Raw genomic sequence first — 25,686 nt, 5'->3', positions numbered from 1 at the left:
AATACATATATATATATATAATACACACACACACACACATATATATATATAAAATCCCTATCCAGAAACTTTAACATTCTTTGATGTACTAAGCTAAAAATAGGAAATGTTTTTTGGTGTCAGTGTCAGAATGAGACAATAGAGTTCTAGCTTATCCAGCAACTCCCATTTCCCAGCTCAGTCTCAGCCTGGTACAGTGGAACATTTTATTTGCACTATTTTTAGGGAGCTGGGAGGTTATTAGGAAATTACCTAAATAAGGGCTGTTCTAGCTCTTCCTCCTCACAGCTGCTATTCATATTCCAGGGCTCTAGCCCTCTGGGGACAAAGACTAAGTCAAATGGAAATATTTCTGAACAGAAGTTTTCAGTTAATTCTGAGCCGTGTTGGCCAACAAGACTGACTGTTCCTACAGACCAATGGGCTGCACTATCTTCTGAGCTTCTTAAAGCTCATTTAACTCTTCAGCATACCTCCCTGTAAACTTGCATCTTCACTAAACAACAGGAGTCAGCACAGTAATGAACTATCCTGAGTTTCTAATTTTGAATGCATTCCGATGCAGCGTCAGCTGAGATCAGCAATGCCAGCAGTGTCTTTATCGAGATGGTTGCCAGGCAAACCAGTAGCAGGAGTCACCCACCAGTCACTCCTAACTGGGGAATACAAGTTTGAAAGAGGCCCAAACACTAAGGAATCCCAGCTGTAAACAACAAAGATCTCTGCTATGAGACTGCCCTACTCTCCGAGGGCCCTGGTTTGGTTCTCCCACAGCTAGGAAGGAAGCTGCTCTTCTCTTCCAGTACACCAGATGCATTACACTCTTGCTCAGGTCTCCAGAGATCTGCTGTCATGATTTTGGAATCCACACTTGAGGGTTGTTACGTCTCCATTCTTGCTCTGAACAGCCAATTCAACACTATGCAGCTCACTAAGAGGAAGAAAGTGATGATCACAAGAAGCAGAGCTTTCCAAAAATTTCTACTTGGTCTCAGGCTTCTGCAAGCACCCAACTGAGATTCCATCACAGCAGTACCTACTGTTCACATCCAGAAACCAAAGCCCTGGCTGTTGTGTTCTGTGCTTACTAACCAGGGAGCCCCTGTCCTTGGGCAGCTACAGTCTCCTGCACTGCCCACCCATTGCTTGCACATACAGTGCAAGTATTGACTTATATGGTTATGCAGAGATTCTGGAGAGATTTTGCTATAAACACAGGAATTCCTAAGTGCATTGGTGCAACACACAAATTTTCTGAGCCAACTTGGTTGCAAAGGAGAACTCTTAGGAAAATCTATCCCTATCTTACTAGGATCCAAACCCCTCCTCAGGGAAGAACTGGTATTCTGCAGCCTCTTCCCCATCCCCTATCTCCCCCCCCCCCCCCCCACACACACACACACACAAAGTGCTTATTTCAGATACTTAACAGTTGCAGCAAGGCACCAGGAGAGAAACACATCAGGAAGGAAACGCACAGCCCAAAGCAGGCAAGATAAAGTGCCTCAGATATTTCAAAGGAAATCAGAAAGTGCAGTTTTGGCTTCCCAGCAGCCCCAGAAACTGTTGTTAGTTCACAGGAAAGGAAGAGGGGCTGGATGAATCATTCCCCCAGCTCAAATTCAGCTCTCAGATGGTTTCTAATTATCAGTTAATTTCCAGGCAGGATCATTACACTCACTAGGAGAGCAGCCACACAGAAGATAGTAGCATTAATGCTCTGCTTTAAATACAGTGATATAGCAGAAAGTCAGAGGAAAGCAAGCAGTGTGATGTCTCCACGGGCACAGGTAGCTCAGAAATCGGTCTCTGTGATGCAGTAGGGCAGTGGCCAGGACACAGCTGGGTTCCTCACTGCAGGAAGATGACACTGTTGGTACCTCTCCAGTACAGCCAGCTCCAGAACAAGACTCTATCTCCAACAGGGACATCATCAGAAGATATCTTCTGCAGCTATCTTTTCCCCTGCCTCAGTTCACCAGAGTTATGGGTCCACAAGCATATTTTCCTGAGATCACAAAGTAACGTATGAGGAAAACACAACAAGTGCAGGATCTGTCCTGGGACAAAAAAGTGCTGTGAGTCAAAGCACTGGGAGAAGCGTAGCATCAATTCTACAAAGCCATCATCAAACATGGAGTCAGGAAACCAAAGGCCTGTCTGCATTGCAGTATTTTCCCCTTCGGAGCCAAGGACTAGCAAACCACAGGAAACCCACAAGCACTGCACATGCTTTTTGGCTCCAAGACATCAGCTACTTTTTAAAAAGAAAATCCTTAAAAAAAAAAAAAGAAAAAAAAAGCGTGGTCACTAATTCATCAGGGCTCCTCTAGTGAATTATCTCCTTGCCATGTCTTTGCAGGCACACAGGTTTCAGCCCAAATCCAAGGCTAATGCAAAGGTCCAGAGGATAAAAAAAAAAAGAAAGTCTCCTTTACATGCTCACACCCTTATATACTGGGAAAGGCAAGTGGGATTCCTATGGACTGCTCAAAACCACATCAACTTACCCACTATGTTGGGCACACCTAACCCACATCACCAGAAAAAAGTGATCTGTGAACACAGAAGTTATAAGCTTAAAAAAGAAAGGTATCACCTATCTGCTATAGAGAATGAAATGAAAGCAAGAGAGAGGTGGGTTGAACACCAGAAACAATTAGGAACCAATCTGTTCCTTACAGGAAGGGATCAGCCAGAGAGGCAGTGAAACTCCATCAGCAGATTGTTGAGAGTGAGTTGGGTGCCAGAAAGGCACTGTCACCTTCCAGCAGCAGACGGGGCAGAAGAGGCCCCTCCAATTTTCTCATGTATGATGAAAGAAGAACCTGCTCTGCTTTAAGAGAACTGCTGTACTGCAGAAAGACTGCAGTGTACACTACTCTGTACAGCATGACATACAGAGATAGTCTGGTCCCCATCAGCACGAGAACTAATTCAAATATGAATTGAAGTGAAGCAATTAAAAATGAAGGGGAGAAGCACGACCCAAGGGCTAGGGCACCAAAGTGAGACCTGGGAAGCCACAGCTCAGGCTGGAGTGTGCTATCCCTTGCTCAAATAACAGCCCTTCCTCTCTCATCCCTTCCCTAGGGGAGAGCAAGCTGAGAGCATGGCTGGGTAAGGATGAGGGCAAACAGAAGTGTCAGCAACATAAATATGCTGAAAATAAGAAATGTGGTTGCCTATGAACTTTTACAACCACAACTTGTTCAGTACTGTTTTTAAGATGGATCGACTGGGTGGAAGAAAGGATAAAGATGGCACGTCGCATCCAGGGTATACTCACTTAACTACAGCATATAGACAGCTCGAGTCAAAGCACTTTGGAAGTGTAAAGGATCAATGCAGAAAGTAGCGCAGCCCACAAGAAGGGACTCCTGTGAGATGGGGCCTCTCGCACAAACCACTAAAATCACAACAACCCAAAAAAGATCTTTGTAGTGTCACATAGGACTTCAGTATAGGAGATATTTTGGCTAAATAGACTAACAGTAAAACATCACTGGGGTTTGAGTTCCAGCTGTTTGGAGGGCGATCGAGGGCAGAAGCAGTTTGTGTACCCTGAATAGTCCATCATGCAGAAAACATTTCAGAGAAGCTGGAAGAACGCCAGCATGCTCATTCTCAAAGGAGATGTGTTAACCGCATGGGCAGGAAAGATAACTGAGGGCATCTGAGTTAATTTGGTAAGGCTTTTATTGACTTACCACTGGACAACCACTCCAAAGAAAATAAACGAGGGTTACATAGCTTCAACACTGTAAGCAATAGCTAGACTAAACACTGATAAGTAAAAAGATAAGTAATTGATGGAGAAAAGTAATCCTAACATAGGCCAGTTTCAATCCCCATGCAGGTCAACAACCCCATCTAGAAACAAATATAAATTTGTCTATTGAAACTTGGAGATCACTCAAGCAATAAATAATGAAGACAGTCAAAGTGATCTGGATCCCTTGGCAAGCAGGGCCTATTCAAATCAAATGTGCTGCAGTGCAACAAAATATGAAGTCATCTATCTGGGAGCCAGGAATGCAAGTCCTGCTGCCAGAAGATGACAGACTGCAACTGGGATTGCACCAAACTCTGATGCTGCAGAGGATGCAGAGGTCAGAGCAGATAAGCAACTCAGCAAGAGCCTAAGGACAAGAAGGGCTAATGCGATTATGGGATGTATAGAAAGAGAAGCAGCAGAAGTATGGAAGAAGATTCTTATCTCTACATACTGAAAATATCCACACAGCTATATTTTCTCCCCCCCCCCCTTTTTTTTTTTGTAACTTTTAAAGGCTGCAGCACACTTAGAAAAGAAACTGGAAAGACTGTTTTAGACTGGAGGAAAAAAAATTACAGACTTGAAAAGCTCAATTCATTTTATTTATCAAAAGGTATATTCAGATACGACAGATCTTTATTAATTCAAGGGAAAAAAGCAGAGCTACTAACAAACCCCCTAGCAGAGAAAAGGTTGAGGCAAAACAGCTTATTCTAGTAGACTGATAGAACGATCTACTAGTTCTCAACAGATTTATAGTAATACTGACAGAGGTAAATTATCGTCTTCTTTTTCTGTAACATCTGCATAACTGCTTGGTATTAAGCACAGTTTATAGCCTGTCACCCTTAGAATGTGATGTATCTACAGCATTAAGTAATCAAGAAAAAACTGAGACTCCAGCTTTCTCAGCAGCAACTTACTCAGAAATGTGTACGAAGATGTCAGGCCCTCCATCTGCAGGGGAAATGAAGCCATGGCCTTTAGAGCGACAGAAACACTTACAGACGCCTTTGTAGATGGGACCCTCTGATGCTCTCACAGTTCTGGGAAATAGAGCACAAAGAGCAGTTCACTGCTGAGCACGGATGCAGAAGGTTCAGCTGCAGCACTCCAGGCAAACGGGCGCAATGGTTCAAATAACCCATTCACTACACAGTGAGTATATTCCTCAGCAGCAACTACTTAACGATACCAATCTGGTCTTAAAGAGAGGGAAATACTTCCAACTTTCTTTATCCAAGCAGACTGTAGAAAACTAGAAGCAGTTTAGACTAATAAAATTCTAATCCCATGAGATTTTAAGGGGAAAAGAGAACAGTAAAAGACCGAAGCACTTTCCAGATACAACAAACTCAACCTCCCTTCACCTAAGTGAGGGGCTGATCAATGTGCCCAAATGCAATCACTTGGCTGTCCCTACTAAGTGCAGTCTTCCCAGTACTCACGCTGAATACGTCCTGGTGCGCCGCGTGGGCAGTGGGCTGGGGATGAGGTACCCCCTCATGGGAGATGGGGAGCGATCTCTCGTCCTGCGGTTTTCAGGCAGATGAAGAGAAGTGGACGAGTGCAGAGAGGAGGGGGACTGCTCCGAGGCTGATGCAGGAGGCTCAGAAGACATTCCTGATGCCTGAGAAAAACCTAGAGAGAGAAGGAGATCTGACTTATCCACAAATGGAAATTTTCATACAAAAGTCGCAAATTCTTCAGCTTATGATTTTGCAAGAATATGACTCATTTCCTGTCGAAGTACATATGGACGTAGTTTAACCAATATCTCCTGCTGTTTCATAGAATCGTTCGAGTTGGAAGGGATCTTTTAAGGTCATTTAGTCCAACCCCCCTGCAAGGAACAGGGACACCGACAGTTCAATTAGGTTGCTCACAGCCTGGTCCAGCCTGACCTTGAATGTTTCTGGGGATGGGGCACTCACCACCTCTTCGGGCAACCTGTGCCAGTCCTTCACCACCCTGATAATAAAGAACTTTTTCTCATACCCCATTGAAATTTCCCCTCCTTTAGTTTGAAACTATCCCCCCTTGTCTTATCACAGCAGATCCCTCTTAAAAAAAAACAAAAAAAAAAACAAAAAAAAACCCAAAACACTGGTTCCCTTCTTTCATATAGCCCCCCTTCAGGTACGGAAAGGCTGCTCTCAGGTCTCCCTGGAGCCTTCTCTTCTCCAGGCTGATCAGCCCCAGCTCTCCATCTGTCCTCACAGGGAGGTATTCCATCCTTGGATCATTTTTGTGGCCCTCTTCTGGATGTGCTCCAATAGATCCATGTCTCTCCTGTACTGACTCCACATCTGGATGCAGTACTCCAGCTGGGGTCTCACCAGTGCAGAGCAGAGGGGCAGGATCACCTTCTGCAACCTGCTGGCCACCCTTCTTTTGTTAGAGCCCAAAATACAGTTGGCTTTCTGGGTTGTGAGGGCACATTGCTGCCTCATGCCCAGCTTGCCATCCAACAGCACTCACAAGCCTTGTTTGACAAGGCTGTGCTCAATCCTTTTGTCCCCCAGTTTGCACTGACACTGGTGGCTGCCACAACCCAGATGCAAGGCCTTGCATTTGGCTTTGCTGCACCTTGTGAAGCTCTCTTGGGGGCACCGCTTGAGCCTAAGTCTCTCTGGATAGCATCCCACCCTTGGGTGTGTCAAACACCACACAGTCTGGTGTCCCCTAGCTTGCTAAGAGTGTACTCAATCCCTCTTGATGTAATTGATGAAGATATTGAAGAGTACAGGTCCTAGTACTGACCCCTTGAAGGACAGCACTCATCACTGACCCCCATCCAGACACTGAGCCATTGACCACTACGCTCCGAGTATGAACTTGCAGCCAGTTCCTTGTCCATCAAACACTTCACCCACCAAATCTATATCTTTCCAATTTGGAGAGGAAAATATTGTAAGGAACTGTGTCAAAGGTTTTACTGAAGTCCAGATAGGTGACATCATTGGATCTCCCCTTGTCCATTGATGCAGTTATGCCATCACAGAAGATCACTAGGTTGGTGTGGCAGGACTTGCCTTCGGTGAAGCCATGCTGGTTATCCCATACCACTTTCCTCTCTTCTATATGCCTTTACATAGCTTCCAGGAGAATCTGTTCCATGATTCTCCCCAGCATAGTCAGTAGTTCCCTGCGTCATCCTTTCTACCCTTCTAAGAAAGTCAGCGAGTTCAATTTTCTTTATACAAAGTTGACAGCCTTTGAACTTGAACAAGGCAGCTTCAGCAAAAGCAGATCACTTCATAACTAACACAAGGTGCTTTAGAGTTTACTTCTGCTTTGCTCACAGGCAATGGCTCCAGCGCTGAGATCAGCCTCAACATCAGGCATTGGCATGCCCCAGACAGATTGGTTTGACAGCACAGTGGAGCTTCCTGCACCTGTACACAAACACATACTACAAGAAAGAAATATCACAAAAAGAAACGCAGAAATAAAGGCTACATCTTCACTGCTGGGGATTATTTTCGCTATGCAGTGACCAGTGCTAGCTTCATTCGCTGTGGCTGCTGCTTGACTATTAGCACATCTTTTAGAGCTTATAATATCTTCAACTCAACTAGAAGATGAAAATCACGTGTGCTCCTTAATTCATTCAGGCAGAGTCATACAGTTGTCAAGGATGGGAACGTGTGCAAAAACAGTAGAGCTGGAAGGTGATGGCTGACTGCATGAATCCCTCTGGCCTGCAGACACCACAGTGTGCTTCGGTGGATCCGAGTCTGCTACAAAATTTCTGCAACGACTCTGTGTTTGCATTCAGACTCAATGTTGAATGAGACAGATTTGCTCTCATTCATGTCCTACAGTATAGGACCCCTTCTCAGCACACCAACAGTGACACATGGATCATCACACAACAAGAAAAATCTCAAGGAATCTATGAGAAGAGAAGGAATGATGAGAAACAGCAGCACTTCTGCACACATGTATGCATAGCTTACAAGTACACAAAGGGACAGACGGAAGAGAAATAAATCAGCAGTGCTCTGGTGAGCAAACTCTCTTCCATCACCAAAAGACAGAATAAGTATTACAAAAATAACCAATAATTTGGTATGTTCTTAAATTAGAAAATCTAAAAATATCTGGATGAGTTAGCAAAATGTGTAGTAATGTAGGTCAAGAAAATATCATGAATAGAATAGCTGCCTTTAGGTCCAAGACTCATTGCACTGAAATCTCATCTCCATTTTGCACCGTCCTTTCCACACCCACGCTCTCCTGCCCATGAATTATGGAGCAGATCCCTCACACATTAGAGATGCAGCCTTCTTGTCAATGACAGATTTTCATTATTCCCTCCTGAAACTAATGACTAAAATTAAAAAGGTCTTTTAAGAATGAAGTCACCGGGGAACAAAGGCATTTGTGTTTAATTGTTGAGGGTACTGAGAAGGTAGAAGTGGATAGTCATGTTCTTGCACCAGCTTAAGCTTTCCACCCTCCTCTTAAGTAGAACAGAGATGGAAACAAAAACATGGCTTTAAATTGTCCAAATATGGATGACATTTACAACCCAACAGCTAATGCTCTGCCCAGCATCACAGACAACATTCAGTTCAGACCAAAATAACACCAAAGGGATGTGATTTTTCAAGCCTTCTTCAAAAAGGCCTGCTGCTGCAGTGACCACTGTGATTAAAATTTAAACGATTTTAAATGATTAAAGCCTCATTCTGATAACTCAGCATCTGACTTGAGCTTTTGCACAATTGAAAAAGCAGCTTTCACAGAAACGCACGCTTTCTCTCCTCTAAATATAAGCCACCAGGTGACAAGCGAAGCGCAGAGCTCTGCACTCATCTGCACCGGCAGTCAGGCCAAACACACAGCACTGCCCATCCCCATCCCGAAATAAGGGCAGAGAGGCGGAATTTTCTCTCTCTTTCTTTAAAACACAGATGAGCCACAGAAATATTTACAACAAACAGGTTAAACGGATTTAAAAGAGTGCTAATTTAGGTTATTGTTCCCTTTAGGTTATTTTTGTGCCCTCTGCTCTTCAGATAGAAAGTAAAACGTAGTGTGGAACACGCAGTACCACTGCACTGCACAAATGCCCTTTCTGTTCACTGCCCACGGCCACAGCAGCTCAACAGCCTGGTACCTTCTGTGTAGCCCAGATGTGACAGGAATTCTGCAGGGCAGATGCACGCAGGCTGCCTGCCCAACAGAGAGCACAGCTCAGAGCAGGGCAGAGGCCTGAGCAGCCACAGGAAGCCTGCGGCTTTCCGAAGCAATTGGCTATTTTATTGTGATGTTGCTCACACACAGATTCACTTGACAGCACTCCTCCTGGAGGAGCAGAACTGCCAGCCCCACTTCTGTGCACCACCGAGCAGATGTGAGGCTGTGCGCACACAGGAAAGCACCAGCAAACACCAAAATCAACACCCACACCCGAGTCCTCCCAGCCTGCCTCACTTGTGTAGGTCTCACCTTCCAAATACAGCCACTGAGAATTTTTACAAAGGTTTTTCTGACCTTGCCCTTGGCTCCGAGCTGAGCTCTGCAAAGCAAGAAGGGCTCTCAGACAGCTCTCTACCTGCCCCACCCCAGCAGCTGAGAGACGCGGCTCTGACGGAGGAGGCAATCAGGGCAGGATCTCTTCTCCTTGAGCCAGTAAAGTATTTGCCTTCCATTATCTACTGACTGAAGGCAATGTGATGGAAGGTAGTGACATTTCCAGCCGCTGTACTTCAGAGTACTCCAACCACACACTGCCTTCACCTATTTCAACACACAGTTCAATCAAGTTTGACCAATCCAGATTTATTTTAAATACTGTAGGAATGCACCGCACTAAAACACAGACAAAGTACAATGCATAGAATAGAGTACATGCAGGAGAAATTTCTTAAGTTCTCCTCTCAAAAAATAATCTATGGAAATAATTATGGAGGGTGACATGCAAGTGTCATCATTTCCCTACACATTTACACATTGTTCTTCTGTCCTTTTTTAAGACTATCCATACCACTAAAAATACATCAAATTTGGGGGAACGTTAAACATTCTGAACAGCACCACAATGCTACCAAGGAAACCTAGGTTCTTTTGAACGAAGGAATCACCTAGGAAAAAGCCAGACCAGGTTTCCTGGAGCCTGTAACCCTATCATTTCTATCTGTGAATGATCCCTCCCAGCGTCACAACACATTGAATGCTTCTGAGAACAGTTCTGCTCCAGGGCAGAATCCCAAGCTGCATGTCCCTTGCTCTCACCCACCGAAGGCATGCACACTCCCACTCCTCCCACTACCTTGCTCTGATGAATATGAGGGACCAAGGGTGCAGAAAGTTTCTCCTTCCAGCTTAGATTGCTTATGAGCAACTTTCCACAATTAATACTGGCATTTGAATTAACATTAAAACTTGGAACACTTGCAACATGCATGTGATGTGTCAACAGAAAGGATTACTGTACAAACATTATGCTCTTAGCAGGCCACAGTTGGAGACCAGGACACCGCCCAACTGTCCCCACATTCAATAAAAGCCTAATTATAATGTAGATGAAATACAAAGAAAGTTCCTAGTGCTCGTCTATGCACGCAGGTTAGTTTGGATTAGAACTAGGCAAAGTTTAAGCAGCAAAGTTTATTTGCAAGCAGCCCAACAGCAAGCACCCTTTCCCCAAACACCATGGCTGCCCTCGTGCTCCTCCACTGAGCAGCTTGAGCGCATAATGTTTGTACTGCATCTGAAAGCAGTACTGCTGGAGCAGCCCAAACCCACCCTGCACAGCAGAGATCACAGGAAGGGATGGCAGGGGAACCAAGCCAGCAGCAGTCCATGAACTACACTGATAAAGAGGAGATCTTATAGGTCATCTTCTTTCACTGTTCACACAAGCAGACAGATTAAAAAAAAAAAAAAAAAAAAAAGGCATTTAGGTTAAGGAACAGAGTAGAAAGTTGGATTAGGCAGGTGCACGTTTCCCCTGGTTCATGGTTATAAAGAAAGCTATATGGTGATACCCCGTGACTTACTCTAACAAAACTACAGAGGAATCAAGAGCCTATCTCACTAGAAATCCCACATTTGACGCCACTGATGCTGCTTTAAATTCTTGCTCTCAACTGCCCAGCACAAATAGCCAGCCAGAGTCTTTTATTTGTAAGCCTGCCTGAAGTAAGAGGGTACAGATTAACAACATATTAAATTTAAGACGCCGTAAGCTAGGGAGGAATGTGGTCAGACTATAACCCCAATGGTTTCTGAGGCAGTGCAGTGATGCTGGTGTCACAGCATTGCCCAAACGCATGCCAAATCACTGCCAGGGACAGGAAAGCCCTGCACCAATCACTCCTCTCCTGGAGTAGAATACACCACACAAGTACACAACAGCATATACTGGCTTCTTCAGATAGTTAATCATACATGTCTCACACAGGCTATAATAAAGGGAAGGTAATCAAGAAGAGAGATCACAGACTTCTCAGCGACACGGGGGAATTTCCGGATGACTTTATCCAGACTGACACCAGTAGCCACTAATGCCTGCCCAGGTCAGAGTGAAATACAAAGTGAGCACACAAGGTTGCTTACTCTCAACATCTTTCCAACATCCCATAACATAAAGCTTAAACAAATGCTATGCCAGAGGTGGCACAGTGGTATTTAATAACATGCTAGGAGCTTTGCCAAACCCTTCCCAAGCCCTTTAGCACCACAGTATCCTGTGGCAAGAAGTCCCACAGTTTAACTGACATATGGAAAAAAAAAAAATCTCCCTTTAATTGACAGTGAATATAAAGACATTAAGAAAGGACAGAGTTCAGAACACAGAGAACAGCAAATAAGATAAGAAAAGAAAAGGGAAGGGCATAATACACAACAGACAAAGGGCAGCATTAGCTCAGAGGAGCACACAGAGAAGAGTACAGGCTTATTCATAAATCAAGTCTTAAATTTTCCACTAGAGGTGACACAAATGGGAGAGAGACAGAAAGGGGGGGCAGAGGGGACCACAAGCTTCTTTCTGTTCTTTTCCCTGCTTTTACATTTCTAACTACAAAAGAAAAACCTCGTGGCTTTTTAAAGCACATCTCAGGATCTCTAAATTGCTCCTGTGACTTCACACTTGAATGGCTGCAATTACTTTTCCTTAGACAATAAACCCTAACAGTATCAAATAGTTCTAAAAATTCAGTTTGTCGATGAGTTAGGTGGTTTCATGCGGACCAAGAACAAGATGTTACCTATTCAGCATTTGATGGTTTCCAACAAAGAATCGCTGCTCGCACACTAGACTCCTGCTCCCTTCATCACACCATTAGCCAGAACTGGGAACTCTGTTCTTGGATAAAATGGCAACACTTAATATGTAACAACTTATTCTTGCTAAATAGGCTTCAATCATACTGAACTTACATTATTTCCCAGATGAAGCACAATATGTGGCTGAACAGGGAACAAACTGTCCCTTCCAGCGCTTGCTCTCGAGCTCAACAATCTTCTTTTAGTGCTTTTGCAAGCCTGAAGCTTTGTTCCTGCCATTACTTCCATGCCAGTGCATCCCATGTGAGTTTGGTCCAGGAATTACGTCATTTTGGCTGAAAATATTTACACTAAAACATGTGTAACCTCTCTTAAAGTGTCTCAGTCACTTAGCATTGATCCACAAGGCAAACTGACAAACTGACTTACACAACACCATGCAATTGCAAGGAACGTAAACCCTAAGGTACTTTGGAGTTCTTCCTTTTCCAGCCTCCTCACAACACAGAAAGTCAACCACAGTTATGGTACGTTTGCTCACGTGCAATTGAGAGATCTCCAGGCTACTAAAATCCCCTGAAATATTTATGTGGCTCAAGTGTTTCTCAGAACAATTAGTTCATTGTGTTTTCTCCCTAATCAACATTTTAGTAGGAGAAAACAGATCACATCAGAAAGGTCTACAATCACGGAAGTTTGAGACCTTAAAGTATCACCAAAGGGAAAAAAAAAAAAATTCTCCTCTGAGGATAATTCATCTGCCAACATCTTGCCAACAGCAAGAGGCAAATAATAGGGTGCACAGAACAAAGTCACTCACAAACAACTCAGCCACCACGCTAATACCACAAGGCACCCACAGACACCAGACTCCTTTCAGCCCTGGCTCTATCTTCTGACTGTTCTGACCCCCAGTCTCACTGCCCTGCAACACTACACATCATTTTAAACATCCCTCCTGAAAATACTCCAATTAGCTCTTAGAAATTAACCAAAAGGCTTATGATTAAGACCTCATTTGGAACCTACATCAAAATCAACAAGTGATTGACAAATACACAATTTATTGAAATTTCGTAGAAAAAAAAAAAAAAAAAAGAGCAAGTCCTGTGTATATGACACAAGGGTGAAAAAAAAATCTTAGTTTCTGCTGACCAGCAATGAAATGTTCTCAGTTTCCACTGAAGTCCTTCCTTATGCTGACCCACATATTCCTACTTGTGTCCTATTTCCAAGGTTTATGCTATATATGTATAAGCTTATAGATCACTGGCCCACTTCACAGTTGTATTTCTATTTTTCTTCCCTCTGCTGTATTTCTCAACCCAACTTACAGTACAGCTCCCCACACTAGATGCAAGCCTCTGCTCATCCAAAAGCCCTGCCCAGCAAAGCCTGCAGCAGCAGGGGATGTTCAGTCCTTGTACCCAGCACAACTCTGACAGAAACAAGAGAACAGGAATTTATCAGGACATTGCCAAAAAGAATTAATTCCAAGTGCAGGACTCTATTTCAACATCTTCAAAGAAGTAAAATAATCTCAAAAGTGTTCATCATAGAGCCTTGCCTCAGGGAATTCAGGTGCCATGTGATTTAACTGCTGTCAGCTCCTTTCCTGCAGATTTTAACAGAAGTGCTCTCCAAAGCCACAAGAAAGAAGATAAGGATTCGTATTTCTCAGGAAAAGCTTCTGAAATCTGAACAGTTCCCATCTCTGCAGCCCTCTTTTGGATGCTCTCTCTCATAGTTTTATGTCCTTCTCATATAGTGGTGCCCAAACTGCACGCAGTGCTCAAGGTGAGGATCCCTACGCACACCTGGCTGCAGTACCGGGGCACCCCAGGCTACAGCTGTACCTTCCACTGCCAGGGAACAATGGTGACTCACACAACTTGCCACCAACCATATGTGGTCTGCAGCGTTGACAAACAGGTCGTCTCCATATGGTGTAAACAGATCTGTGTTAGCATGAGCAGTCATACAGCTGAGGCACACGCACACACACCGCTCACAACCTCCCAAGCTGCTTCAGGAACAAGAGCCACTTCAACAAGCACCAGGAACCCTTCAGAAACCAGACATTAAACAAATTCCATCACATTCCTTTGACCAATAGTTTGGGAAGTAGATTCCTAGGAGGAAAGAAAAAGAAAGAAAAGAAAAATCTCTTTAGTCTCTTTATTTTACAATACCAGCAGCCCAGCAGGTCTACTGCATCATTCTTATCTAACTAACGAGAAAATGGACCTATAGAAGTTTAATTGCTTTCAGTCCAATTACCACGCACGCAAAAACTAGTTTTTCTTGCTCAGCACATTCGCTCTCAGAGTTCAGAGTCAGTTAAATGGCAACAGGAATGGCATTGTTTTAATGCCCATGAAATCGCAGAGCCAGCAGAGCCATGTGTGTGAGCCTGGATTTCGTGTCTACTCACACATCAACAAAACTATTTACCACGCTCCGATTTCGAGAGCCCCAGCCCCAGTGATGCGCTGGAAACGTACGGAACAGGTCAGAGCTGTCCAGAACCAGAGATGCTGCAAGTGTTATTTACGTCCACTGAGTTAATGCTTAAAAGCAAGATAAAGCAAGGAAACAAGCAACAGATGCTTTCCAGGGAATGTTAAAAAAAAAAAAAAAAAAAAAATCAATAAAATAATCAACTGATAGAGGCAACAAAACAAACCATGAGGATGTATGTTCTTCAGGTTTGAAACTGACATAAAAATCTTCTAAGATAAAACTGATATATAAAACTTATATAAAGTACACATTTAATAGGAAATTGTACAAGGCACTGTATTACAGCAGTTACAGCCAGGACAGCTGTGCAATCCCTTTGGTTCTTATTTTACTCCTCCGGGAGGATTTCCAGGAGAAATCCTGCTGCAAAAGAGCCAGAGGGGCAGAAGGGTGGGAGAGGCCACTGTGTGAAAGCACAGGTAGCTGTACGACAGCCCCACAGCCCCGGGGTGCAGCCGGCAGCATCTGTGCCGTGGCTCTGCCAGATGCAGCTCTGGCTGGCTCCAGCAGCCAGCTGCCTTCCTAGAAAGGGAAGGAAACTGCTGCTGTGGCTAAAAGACAATATATCTTATCTCATGACCCTAGGAGAAATCTTTCTCGCCTAAGTTTTGTGATAAGAAAAATAAAAGGGGGAAAAAAGAAATGATCAGAAGAGAAAGGAGCCACATGGATTCACATGGAGATAAAAACTACCTAGAACCTCTGCACTACACATCTGTGAGACTAGCTTTTTGGAGCTCCCCAGAGGCCCTGAAGCAGGCAGCAGCAGCCCCTCTGCACAGAAACAAACCGTACACTCATTCAGAACCTGAGACTTGCATAAGATCACTTTTCAGACACGCTTTCCATAGCAACACAGAGAACAAAGTGATACAAATAATGAAAGTGCTTTAAAAAAAAAAAATCATTAAAGTAATAGGTATAAATTCTGTAAACAGGAAATGCTTTTTCTGCCCCCCCCCCCCTTTTTTTTTATTTTTAAGTAGTTACATTTCCTCTTTCAAGTATTTGTAAAGTTGCAATCACGGCTGTAGTTTATTTTAATCAAGTGGCTGACATAACTGAAAACAAGCAAATGCCTTTGACCAGCTTTCTGCACTTGTATCATCAAGAGAAAGCCATCAAACAACCACCAAAAAGCAGGAGCTCATAAAACATTATCTTCCCTCAAGCTAGAGTGCCTTGGTCAACAGAAACCAAACATGTGAGTATACTCATAAAACCAAAATTCCTCCGAACTGGAAGGCAAGATTTAATGATTATTTCCTGGACAGACTATGTCTAGACAGCCCTCAAAATGGCAAGGGGCAAAAAAACTTGAGAAAAGCAATGTACCTTGGAAAGGTTTTAAGACATAGAGGCTTCAAGGGCAAAACCACCACTCAGAATAGAGACATCCCAGCTCTCTGCCCCAGGCAGCACTGGGAGGGCAAGGAGAGCACCAGAGGTGCTGGGTCTGCGGCAAGCCTCCCTGCTCCTTATCTTGGTAGTCAGGGCAGTAAACAGCCTTTTGAGAGCTGTAGGCAAGGAAAGCAATGAAGCACCTACCACCTACCACACCATCCTTGTGTTTCACAGCCAGTGAAACCCAGTTTTGCTTCCTACCTCAGTTTTATGGCAGCCCCCAGTGCTTGTAAGCCTGCAACTTCCCACTGTAAGCTGTACCAGCATGGACTTTGTTCTTCTTGTTGGGATCAGCTTTAGCTCTTAATACTCTTCCGAAGTCATATGCTGCCCATGAGGCATGGCAAAGGATCAGCACTGTTTAATATTCAAGTGAAACTGTTGGGTCAAGGTTCTCTGCTTTCCTCTACCTTACGCGCAGCGATCTGATCAGATCGGGCTCAGAGCCATAGGGGAAGGACAATGGTCATGCAGCACACAAAGCCTCGCATGCTTTTTCCAGAGTACTGTAATAGAGCCCTTCTCCACCGCACTGTTCTCAGTGCAAAGCCACTCCTGGGGGTAACTGCTGGTTACTTTGTTCTCTCAGTGCCTCTACCCCTCCATTATCTGATCACCTTTCAAGGCAGCACACAGATCAGAGCCAGCTGCTAGGTGAAACACACCATCACAGGGTACCAAGCAGAATTACTACCCCAGCAGCCCCACAGGAATTCAAAGGCCGCACTTAAATTTCCCATCCTCGAAACATGGTAGTATTTAAACATCATTCAAGTCTATCACCACAACCTCCAGCTCCTCCCTGGAGAAACACGGAATTCAAGACAAGTGTTAAATAGGACCAAGGAAGCCAAAACTGTGGATAAAGGGTCAAAAACTTTAATAGACATAAGGAACTGAACTAATTCATCTTCCAAATTTCATTAGTAAATGCAGTAATCCCATAATGCTAGGGTCATTAGCGCCCAGAAACTCGATCATTGGTTAAAAAGGATGTCTCAGGTTATCTTATTATTTATCTTAAACTGACCCAATGAGAAAAGCAGCTGTACAACTGCCTCAAGCCAGCGGCAGCCAACCAAGCAGCAAACCTCTGAGATCAGACAGCAGGACTGTAGCCAGACAGTAAAACTGTAGCATCAGAGGAACCGCTCAAATGAAAACTGATAGAGCCGAAGCCAGGCTTTCCAGGCTGTTAAAGCCCCCTCCACCAGCATGAGGTCAGGCTCCCAGGGCAGAACACACGCCCCATTTACCCATAAGCTCTATGGCCGAACCAAAGAAGCTGCGACTTGACTTGCATGATGCTTTACAGCTTCCCTGGGGCACAGCAAGCAAGCATCATTTTAATGCATCCCACGTGGCCCACAAATAACAGAAGTGGAAGGCAAGTAAATGCCTTTCTGTACCATGCAGAGAAAGAATGCACCATCTCAGTTCCTCTCCAGATGCACCTTGCAGCTGACACCCAAGCTCAGACAGTGCTTTGAGATGCCACCACGTGACAGAGCAGCTCCACCTCTGCATCTTCTGTTCCTTTTTTTTTTTTTTCCTCTTGCTAACCAACTGCTTGGGGAAAAAGCAAAGTTTTCCAAGTGACCTTGCTCACGCTTGTTTACAAAAAGCCCTGCTCCGCAGTAAGAGGCAGCTGTGTGTTCTCAGGAAGGGGTGACTGCAAGAAGCAGTGCTGCAGCAGGGAGAGTAGCACACTGCTGTGTGCAGCACTACCTCTGAAAGCTGCACAGGCACCGCTTACTGCCTTGTCAGTGCTCTTCCTCACAGCCTGGGGTTGTATCACGTGCTCTATATCCACACATCTGTTGTGAACAAAGAAAACAGGCACAAAAAAGACCTGAACTCAGTGCCTAGCTAGCATAGGTTGCTCAAAGGAACAAAATTAAAGAACTAGAAGAGCAAAAAGATGCACAAGGCTATGGCTGCTTCACTTGGCTCTGAGCCCCCCTCCACAGCCCCCAGAGACAGCGCAGCTGAACAGCGAGAGCGGAAACAAGCAGCTCAGAGAGCAGAGGAAATTAAGACAGCTGAGCTGCAGAGGGGGCCGCCTTGGATATGATGAAAAGACAATATTAGACCAAGACAGACGGAAGCAAAACAACCATCTCTACCTGCCCTGGGAGAAAACAGAAAGCAGTTCGGCAGATTAATGCTTTCTATTTTTCATTTTAGCTGAGCTACACCAAGGAATAAGGCTTCACACAGACCTAAATCACCACTTTGCATCTCTCATTTCTCTCCAGTCTTTCAGCAGTTCCGTTTTGTTTAGTTTCCACCACAACCTGTTGCAAAAAGCAGCATTTGAAGGCTTTTTCAAGAATTTCGTACTCATACACAAAAAAAGCTATATAGCTATTTACTTCTTTTCATCTCCCCAGAGATTGCCACCACCCCTGCACAGCACAGAGCTCCGCTCCCAGCCGAGGGCAGGGCTGTGATGACCACACACAGGGCTCATGGCTTGTTTTCCTGAGGAGGAAGTTCTGGGGTTTTGCACTTTGCAGACTAAGCATCTCTCCTTAGACTCTCTCAGAAACCCCCCAGGTGAGGGGCAGACCTCTACCAACATCAGAATATTTATCAGTGCAGATCTGAAGTGTTACAATCTCATCCAGTTTCGCTAATGGCAGCATTCACTCCTTCATGCTGTTAGAATTTACCATCACTCCTTGCTGAGTCTTTCCCATAGGCAATTATCCAGTAGAAACTTTAGCAGAAGGAAGTAAAACTAATGACAGCTTTCCCCTTGAGGCCCCCCAGCCATAGCCAGCCTGACTGTTGGTCAGTTTCTCATTGCTCACTTCCATTCCCAAGCAGAAGCACTGCCACACTCTCACACGAGTTATCACACTTCAGTGCTAACTTGCCCAGTGTTGTCTCGTCCCTTTAATCCCCTCTCAGAGATTAGATCTGCTGGTTCTTCTAACAAGCACCTCTGCCCCCAAGGCTCCCTTCATCTCTCCAGCACTCACTGTTCACAGATCAGTGACACGTGCCCCAGGACAATATTTAGCACCAAGAGCAACCTCAGCCTACAAATAACCCAACACCACCATTCATTCAGCCCCATGTCACTCAGCGTAACACCAGACATCAATGGTTTGCTATAATGCTGCTTAACTAGTGTTAGATGCATTTGTATTTGTGATGCACGCAATCCCTCTAGCACACAAAGATTGGCTTCACTAAATGTACACCTCTACCCAAACAGCGACAGCCATAAAAGACGACAGGACTCTGTATAACCCAGCTTTATCAGGTTGCTTTCAAGAGATTTGCATGCAGATACTTCTGTGCATACATGCATACAAATAAGGGAGGATGTTGCTGACGGAAATAAATACAGCCATGGGAAAGCTACAGCAGCAGACGCTCAGGGCAGTGCAGAGGGTCCGTGTGGCCAGAAGCAGGTGAACAGGTCACACGAGGACAGAGGTGGCACAACACTGTGCTGCCCTGATGCACACAGGGCTGCAGGACAAGCGTCAGCCACGGCCCTGCTCCTGCAAAGGTCACTCACCAGAGCCACGTGCTGTCTCCCTTTGCTCGTTTGCCAAACAATGCAAAAGTCAGAAGGTGATGCTTACAACAGCAGTCAAAAAAAAAAAAAAAAAAAAAGAAAAAAAAAAAGAAGCGCAACCTTTCAACCACACCAATGAAAATAAAACATGCCAAAATAACTCATCAGGACTACCACGTCACAGCAGCCCCCCAAAGGTTTCTCAGGCTCTCAAGGAAACCTAGTACAGCACCACTGAGGGTTCTGCAAACATTTCTCAGAAGTAGCTCTGCGGCTCTGGCAAAAACAGCATCACAGAACAACTTCAATCTCCTCTTAGAAGCCAAATTCAGAGGCACAGATCCAAAACTTAAACCTGGAGACTTCTCCCGAAGAGCAAGCAGTGACACGCACGTACACCCCGTGTACAAACACCACGAAATAAGGGCTTTATCCAGCGTCAGCGAGCCGAGGAGCTGCAGCTCAGCTCACCGTCCGCAGCACAGCCGGAGCCGAGAAGTTCGGGAGGGCCTCGTAGCGCCCAGCGCGGCTGGAGCCCGTTCCTCCCGGCGGAAGAAAGCCCTCATTTGCACGCTTTGCCTTCCTACAAAATAACACCTCTGACTGTAACAACGGCACATCCCCAATTCCTAAGTGTAAAAAAACAAAAACAAACGAAAAAAAAAACACAAGGAAGCGCATGTATATAAAGAAATAAGTAAGGAACAAGCTTTAAGAAGCCAACCCATCGGCACGGGGAAGGCGAGGCTGAGCCGGGCCCCTCTCCGGCAGGCACGCCCGGCCCCCGCTCTCCCGCGGTGCCCCGGAGAAACCCAAGCAGCAGCAACAGGAGCAACAGGAGCACCGAGCCGCTCGCACGCACGCAGGGCCCGCCGGCCCCGAGCGCCCACCCCGGGCCGAAGCCCCCAAGGGGCGCCCCGCCCGCTCACCTCGCACGGAGGGCTCGGCTCGGCTCGGCTCGGCTCGGCCAGCAGACAGGCGGCGCTGGCTCGGCCCGGCGGCCGCGCGCTATAAGGCGGTGGGAGGGCCCAGCCCCGGAGCCCCGCTCCGCCCCGAGCCGGCGGCAGGATCGCGGCTGCTGCAGGGAGAGCTGCGCGGTGCTCTGTGCGGACCGGTGCTAGCAGCCTCGTGCCTTTCTTCTCGCTTTCTTTGCCCTCTCCAAACAAGCTCCTTGCTCCCGGGGGGCACGCACAAAGCACCTGGTCGGACAGGTGAAGTTTTCTCCTGGGAACAGCCGAGGAGGAGAACGTGCTTGGCCTTCAGCTTTTCAGCTTGTTTGTCAAACTGTAAAATGCCAGTAGTGAGCTGAAAGAAGAAGAAAAGCTGAAAGAGCTGTACTGAATATCTAGAGAAGAAAAGGCTCTGGAGAGACCTGAGATCTTTCGGTGTAAAGGCAACAAGGTTGGAGATGGACTTTTTACCAGCGCTTGTGGTGACAGGACAGGAAGCAACAGTTCTAAAATGAAAGAGAGGAGATTCAGATTGGATATAAGGAAGAAATGTTTTGCTGTGTGGGTGGTGAGGCCCTGGCACTGCTGCCCAGAGCTGTGGGTGCCCATCCCTGCAGGTGCCCAAGGCCGGGCTGCGTGGGGCCCTGGCAGCCTGAGCTGGTGGAGGGCAGCCAGCCCAGGGCAGGGGGTTGGATGTGCATGGGCTGCAAAGTCTCTTCTCAAGATCTTATGTGTGTGAGAAAACTGTGTTAAAGAAAGACCAGAGAGGTTGGTAAAGCCTGATGACTTTTCAGAAGAATCCTGGTAAATATTGCTAAATTTTGCAGTGAGGAAGGATGAACAACTTAGCTGCAATGCAAGCTGACTAGAAAGTACGTGCATATGTTTTGCATTAGCATCATTTGGACGTGTTTCACATCTGCATGAACCAGAGCTGTGTAATCTGCCAGAATTAAGCCTGAAGTAGAAGCTGCAGCAAGACAACTGATGACACAGTGCTGGAGCGATGAGATTCTCAGTTAATTGTAATAGACTTTAACAGGAGCATGAGAATGACTGAATGATGGCAGGGCAGGGCCATCATCCAGTGTTGTCACCAGAGGTCAGTACCAGTTACAAAATGCAAGAAGTATTTCTCATGACCCTCATAAGAGCATTTAAAACAAAATGAGGTGCATCAACTTATGCCCAACATCAACTTTGATTCCTTTTTTTTCTCCAAATTATCAGAGCTGTTACTCACATGATTTCTCAGTCACCTCATCATCTCAACTGAGTCAAAAGCACCAGCCAATATGTTTTCTTTAACAGTTCTCTTAAGGGACAGAATCCTGGAATCAGCTTTAGCAGTGCTTCCATTTGTGCACAATTTTTCCCTGCTGATATTAAGCTGCAATACTTTAGAGCATGTTTCAAAAAGATAGCTTAGGTGTAGAATTATTGCAGGTTTTTTTCCACTCAGAGATACCAGACAAAGCATGTCCTCATATCATTACACAGCTAACATTTACAGGAGACAAGCATGCTGTCTGTTAGCCATCCATAATCACATAAAAAGCAGTGTTGTGAAACTTGGATTAAAACTGCTGCAAACAGATAGCAACTAGGCTTTTCTTTTTTATGCAGAAAAATAAGCAGTACTGACACAGTAAGAAGTGTGTGATCTTGAGGATCGAGGAGAGGTTGGGCAACATGAAGTAATCAGCTTTCCACGTCAACCACACAGTTTGCTTCCCAAGTGTCTTACCTCTGTGCCTACTTCTGTTCTACAGAAAATCTTATCCCTTTGTAAGATAAACAGTAAAGGGACTGATAACTTCTCTTGCTTAAAATATTAATTATAAATCTTGTAAAATGTAAAAAATTTGAAATCTTTTCTGTTTTCCTTGTGTCACCAAGACTGACTTCTTTATAGGTGGAAGAGTATGAAGGGAAAACACTACGTAAGTGAGCATGGCTCAGAGCAATTCCTCCAGTCACACAGGCTGGGATTACACCTGTGCTTTCCTCAAAAGTCAGTAGTCATGAGTTGCCTCTCTTCCTCCGCCCTCTCTCACTCCTCTTCCTAAACATATGTGTGCAACATGGAAATAAGCAACAATACATGTCCACAGTCACAAGGTTGGTTTTCAAAACTGAATTCTGGGTTCAGAGGATTCTGTATGAGTATATGTGCATGTGTCATGGTCAGGAAATGAGATTTTTGCCTGCTGCTTTTTTCACCAACTGCTAGAGGCAAGAGAGGTTCCAGCATCTCTCCGTACTCTGAGCTGTCTCCCTCCCCTTTCCCACAGAACAATTAATAATGACCAGTTAATCATTTTTAGCACATGTGCCTACCTTGCTCCCTCTGTCCTTGGCGTGGGATGGTTGGCTCCTTCCCCAGGACACAGGCAGGGCTGGGAATCTTCTCTGAGGCACCGCTGTCAGTGTGGTCCAGCACAGCACAGCTGCCACAGGAGGTGGCAGAGCCACAGGGCTCTCCGGCCTCTCCCCTTTCCTGCCAACTGATCCCCTGCTTACCGAGACGTGGCTCTGGCTGTGGCAGGAACGGAGCACTCTCATCAGCAATTCTAACAGGGGGAAAAAAACAGAAGGATTTCTTGACAGAATAGCAACATTATAACACTCTTCATTCACTTAATGTATTCAGACTGCAGTTACTTACGAAATTTAAGACAAGGAAATGAGTGTGTAGGGGGGAAATGTATCAGCTAATGTGATTCATTAAGTAAAGGTGGGTGAAATACGTTCATGTACAGCAGCAAGGATGAGGTGGCTTGAACAGGTCTTCAACAATTAGATGGGTGCTGGTATTTAACACAGGGTGAATACTGGTCATCGCTATTAGAAAAGCATGAGTTAATCTAAGACAGCTTCCTGCACCATAGAGGACTTCCAGTTCCTGCTTCTGGACCAATTTTTAGAGCTATTTCATCTACAAGATATGGTTGGCACAAGCACAGGCAGTGTAGGCTGGACGTGAATGAACTGTGCCTGGAAATAAGCAGCAGGTTCTTAATGATAAGAGCAATCAAACCGTAGAGAATAGGAGGAAAAACCTTACCACTTTTAAGATGTGGCATACTAAGTACACCTCAGTTCAGAGTGCTCTGTTGTGCTTTACATTCTCATGTCCAGCTGCAATGCCAACTGGAAACTGCAACACCAATATGCCAAACTGAAAGCATGTGATTCACCTTTCACTGAAAGTTGTTTACTATACAACTGGATAGAGTCATCCTGTTTTATAAGATCAATTTTTTCATAGCCAGTCTTTGACAAGTTATTGTGCACTCTCACTGTCTTAATCATCTGTAACTTTGAATCATGCTTGAGATTACTTCTATTCAAAGTGTAGGAACTGAGAACATCATTGCTATTCTCAGATAAATCATAGCACCAGGATCAGGGAAACAAAATGTTCTCAAAACATAAATCTCCTTAGGATTCAGAATTCAGGTAACACTAATTACAACGCAACCTTGCAAATAGTTTACATATTTGAAATAATGAAAACAAAGGCTTCATTTGCCATAACTTTACAGTTAGAGTAACACTAACATGACTTTCTCAATGAGAACTTAGCCAAACATCTTTCTGGCTTTCCTTCAGAAGGAGGATTTAGTCCTTAGACCTAGTTGTTATATCCAGAGCATTTGTAATAGTAGGATGAGAAATGAGTCCCATACTCTCACAGCCACATGTGGGACACTGTGTCAAGGACAAAGAGTAAGTTAGCTTGCAAGTAAGTTAGCTTGCAAGTGACTTAGCACTGGGTTGTAGTCAGGTAGCACTTACTTGGCCAGTTAAAGAGTGAGAGGTGACATGAGCTGGCCACTAGCAGGCTTATCTTCTTATGGTTATCATTCCTTTCCTTCTACTAAAATATTTCCAGTTTCTTCCACCCATGATTTGCATGTAGGTGAAATTCTGTCACCTTTATTAAAAAGGAGGGGACTCCATGCCAATGCAGGAGTCGTGAGTGAACAGCTTGGTAGGTCCATCCAGTCTCTGCACGTCAATTTTTCTCTCTTGCCTAACTTCTTTTCAGGTTTCTCCTCCTCCCAAATGAAGATTATATTTGCCATAAGCAGCCTGTAATCCTATAATTAACTAAATGAGACAGAAATTACCAGCTACATCAGAAATAAAATACTTGTCCCTGTTCCTCCTTCAGTTAGCATCTTCTCCCCCTTAAATCTGTGTTAATTTACTCTCAGTCATTACCACGTGTTGTCTCACTGGCCACCTCTGCTCGCCCAGCCACTCCTTCGAGGGCAGCCCCAGTCTCTGCCTTTCCTGAAAGCTTCACTTGTATTTCAGTGGGTGCCCTGGCAGCCTTAGCACCACATTCACTATCAAGCCTGTTTGCTATGAACTTGCCAAAAGAAGTCAAGAAGCCAGCCTGATTTTCATTCTTTAAAGGCATCCAAATGTGAGCTTGTGCCAAGTTTTGCTTTATGCATACTAATGTCAGGCCAGGAACTGAGAAACAAAGGTCATTAACATTTGAAGACAAGATGCAGCATCCCAGCTGACGTTTCATTTTGGAGGTACAATGTATTAAGAAGAAATTAATCTGCAAGAGTGATGCAGAGCACAAAGCAATCAATAAGCATTGAACAACACTAAGTATAGGAACTACAGCATGTCACTGCAGACACTAAAATACTATGCATTTCTAGTATATAGCACTGAATTACGAAGCTTTTTAGACTACAAAATACAAAAGCATCTGCTCAAGAACCTCATTACTATGGCTGTTCTACAGATTTCCAATTTTAAACTGGAACAGGGATCCAACAGACTTGTATTTTAGTGATGAAAGATGTGATGAACAAAAGATGACTGCTCTCTAACTTTGACTAATATAGCACATATATCATAGTGTGTTATCTGCAGCTATTTAAATACATTTATTTTACCACACATTTGATGATAATATTCGTTAATTCATAGTGATGAATAATGATGATAATGATCATGCAATTCAAAATGATGCCATACTGATAGCTAATTACAGAAGAAAAGAAAAAGGAAAAAAAAAATGGATTCTGGGCTCTGTCCAAATTAATGCATTATCTGTTACCTATTTGCATTATCAGCAAAATCTAGTAAAAATACCCTTCCTTTGGAAGATCAGAAAATGTGTTACAGGTAGATCACCTCACATGACAGTTGTGCTATCTATGAAGAGGCTAAATGGTGAGTTTGGGCACCCAGGTGCAAACAGAGAAAGAACTCTGCAG

General features: G+C 44.6%; 1 protein-coding gene across 4 annotated transcripts in view; it reads right to left on the bottom strand.

Moving 5' to 3' along the window:
* CARHSP1 (calcium regulated heat stable protein 1) overlaps window positions 1-22,921 on the bottom strand; it is a 29,306-nt gene extending 6,385 nt beyond the window's left edge. The window contains exons 1-3 of one of the 4 annotated variants that reach the window (XM_085237798.1): window positions 22,775-22,921; window positions 5,227-5,419; window positions 4,702-4,824 (exon numbers count right to left, since the gene is read on the bottom strand). In XM_085237798.1, the coding sequence (XP_085093924.1) occupies window positions 4,702-4,824; window positions 5,227-5,399 (296 nt within the window). In that variant the 5' untranslated portion in view covers window positions 5,400-5,419; window positions 22,775-22,921. Of the gene's footprint in view, window positions 1-4,701; window positions 4,825-5,226; window positions 5,420-19,955; window positions 20,068-20,413; window positions 20,561-22,774 lie in introns of those variants that run through there. The other 3 variants (XM_085237797.1, XM_085237799.1, XR_004161485.2) reach the window with 3 other exon arrangements.
* Window positions 22,922-25,686: the final 2,765 nt, after the last annotated feature.

This window comes from Meleagris gallopavo, chromosome 16, assembly GCF_905368555.1.
Source record: "Meleagris gallopavo chromosome 16, MGAL_WU_HG_1.1, whole genome shotgun sequence".
In the NCBI taxonomy this organism is placed as follows: Eukaryota; Metazoa; Chordata; class Aves; order Galliformes; family Phasianidae; genus Meleagris; species Meleagris gallopavo.
This window is presented reverse-complemented; position numbering and strand designations above follow the sequence as displayed.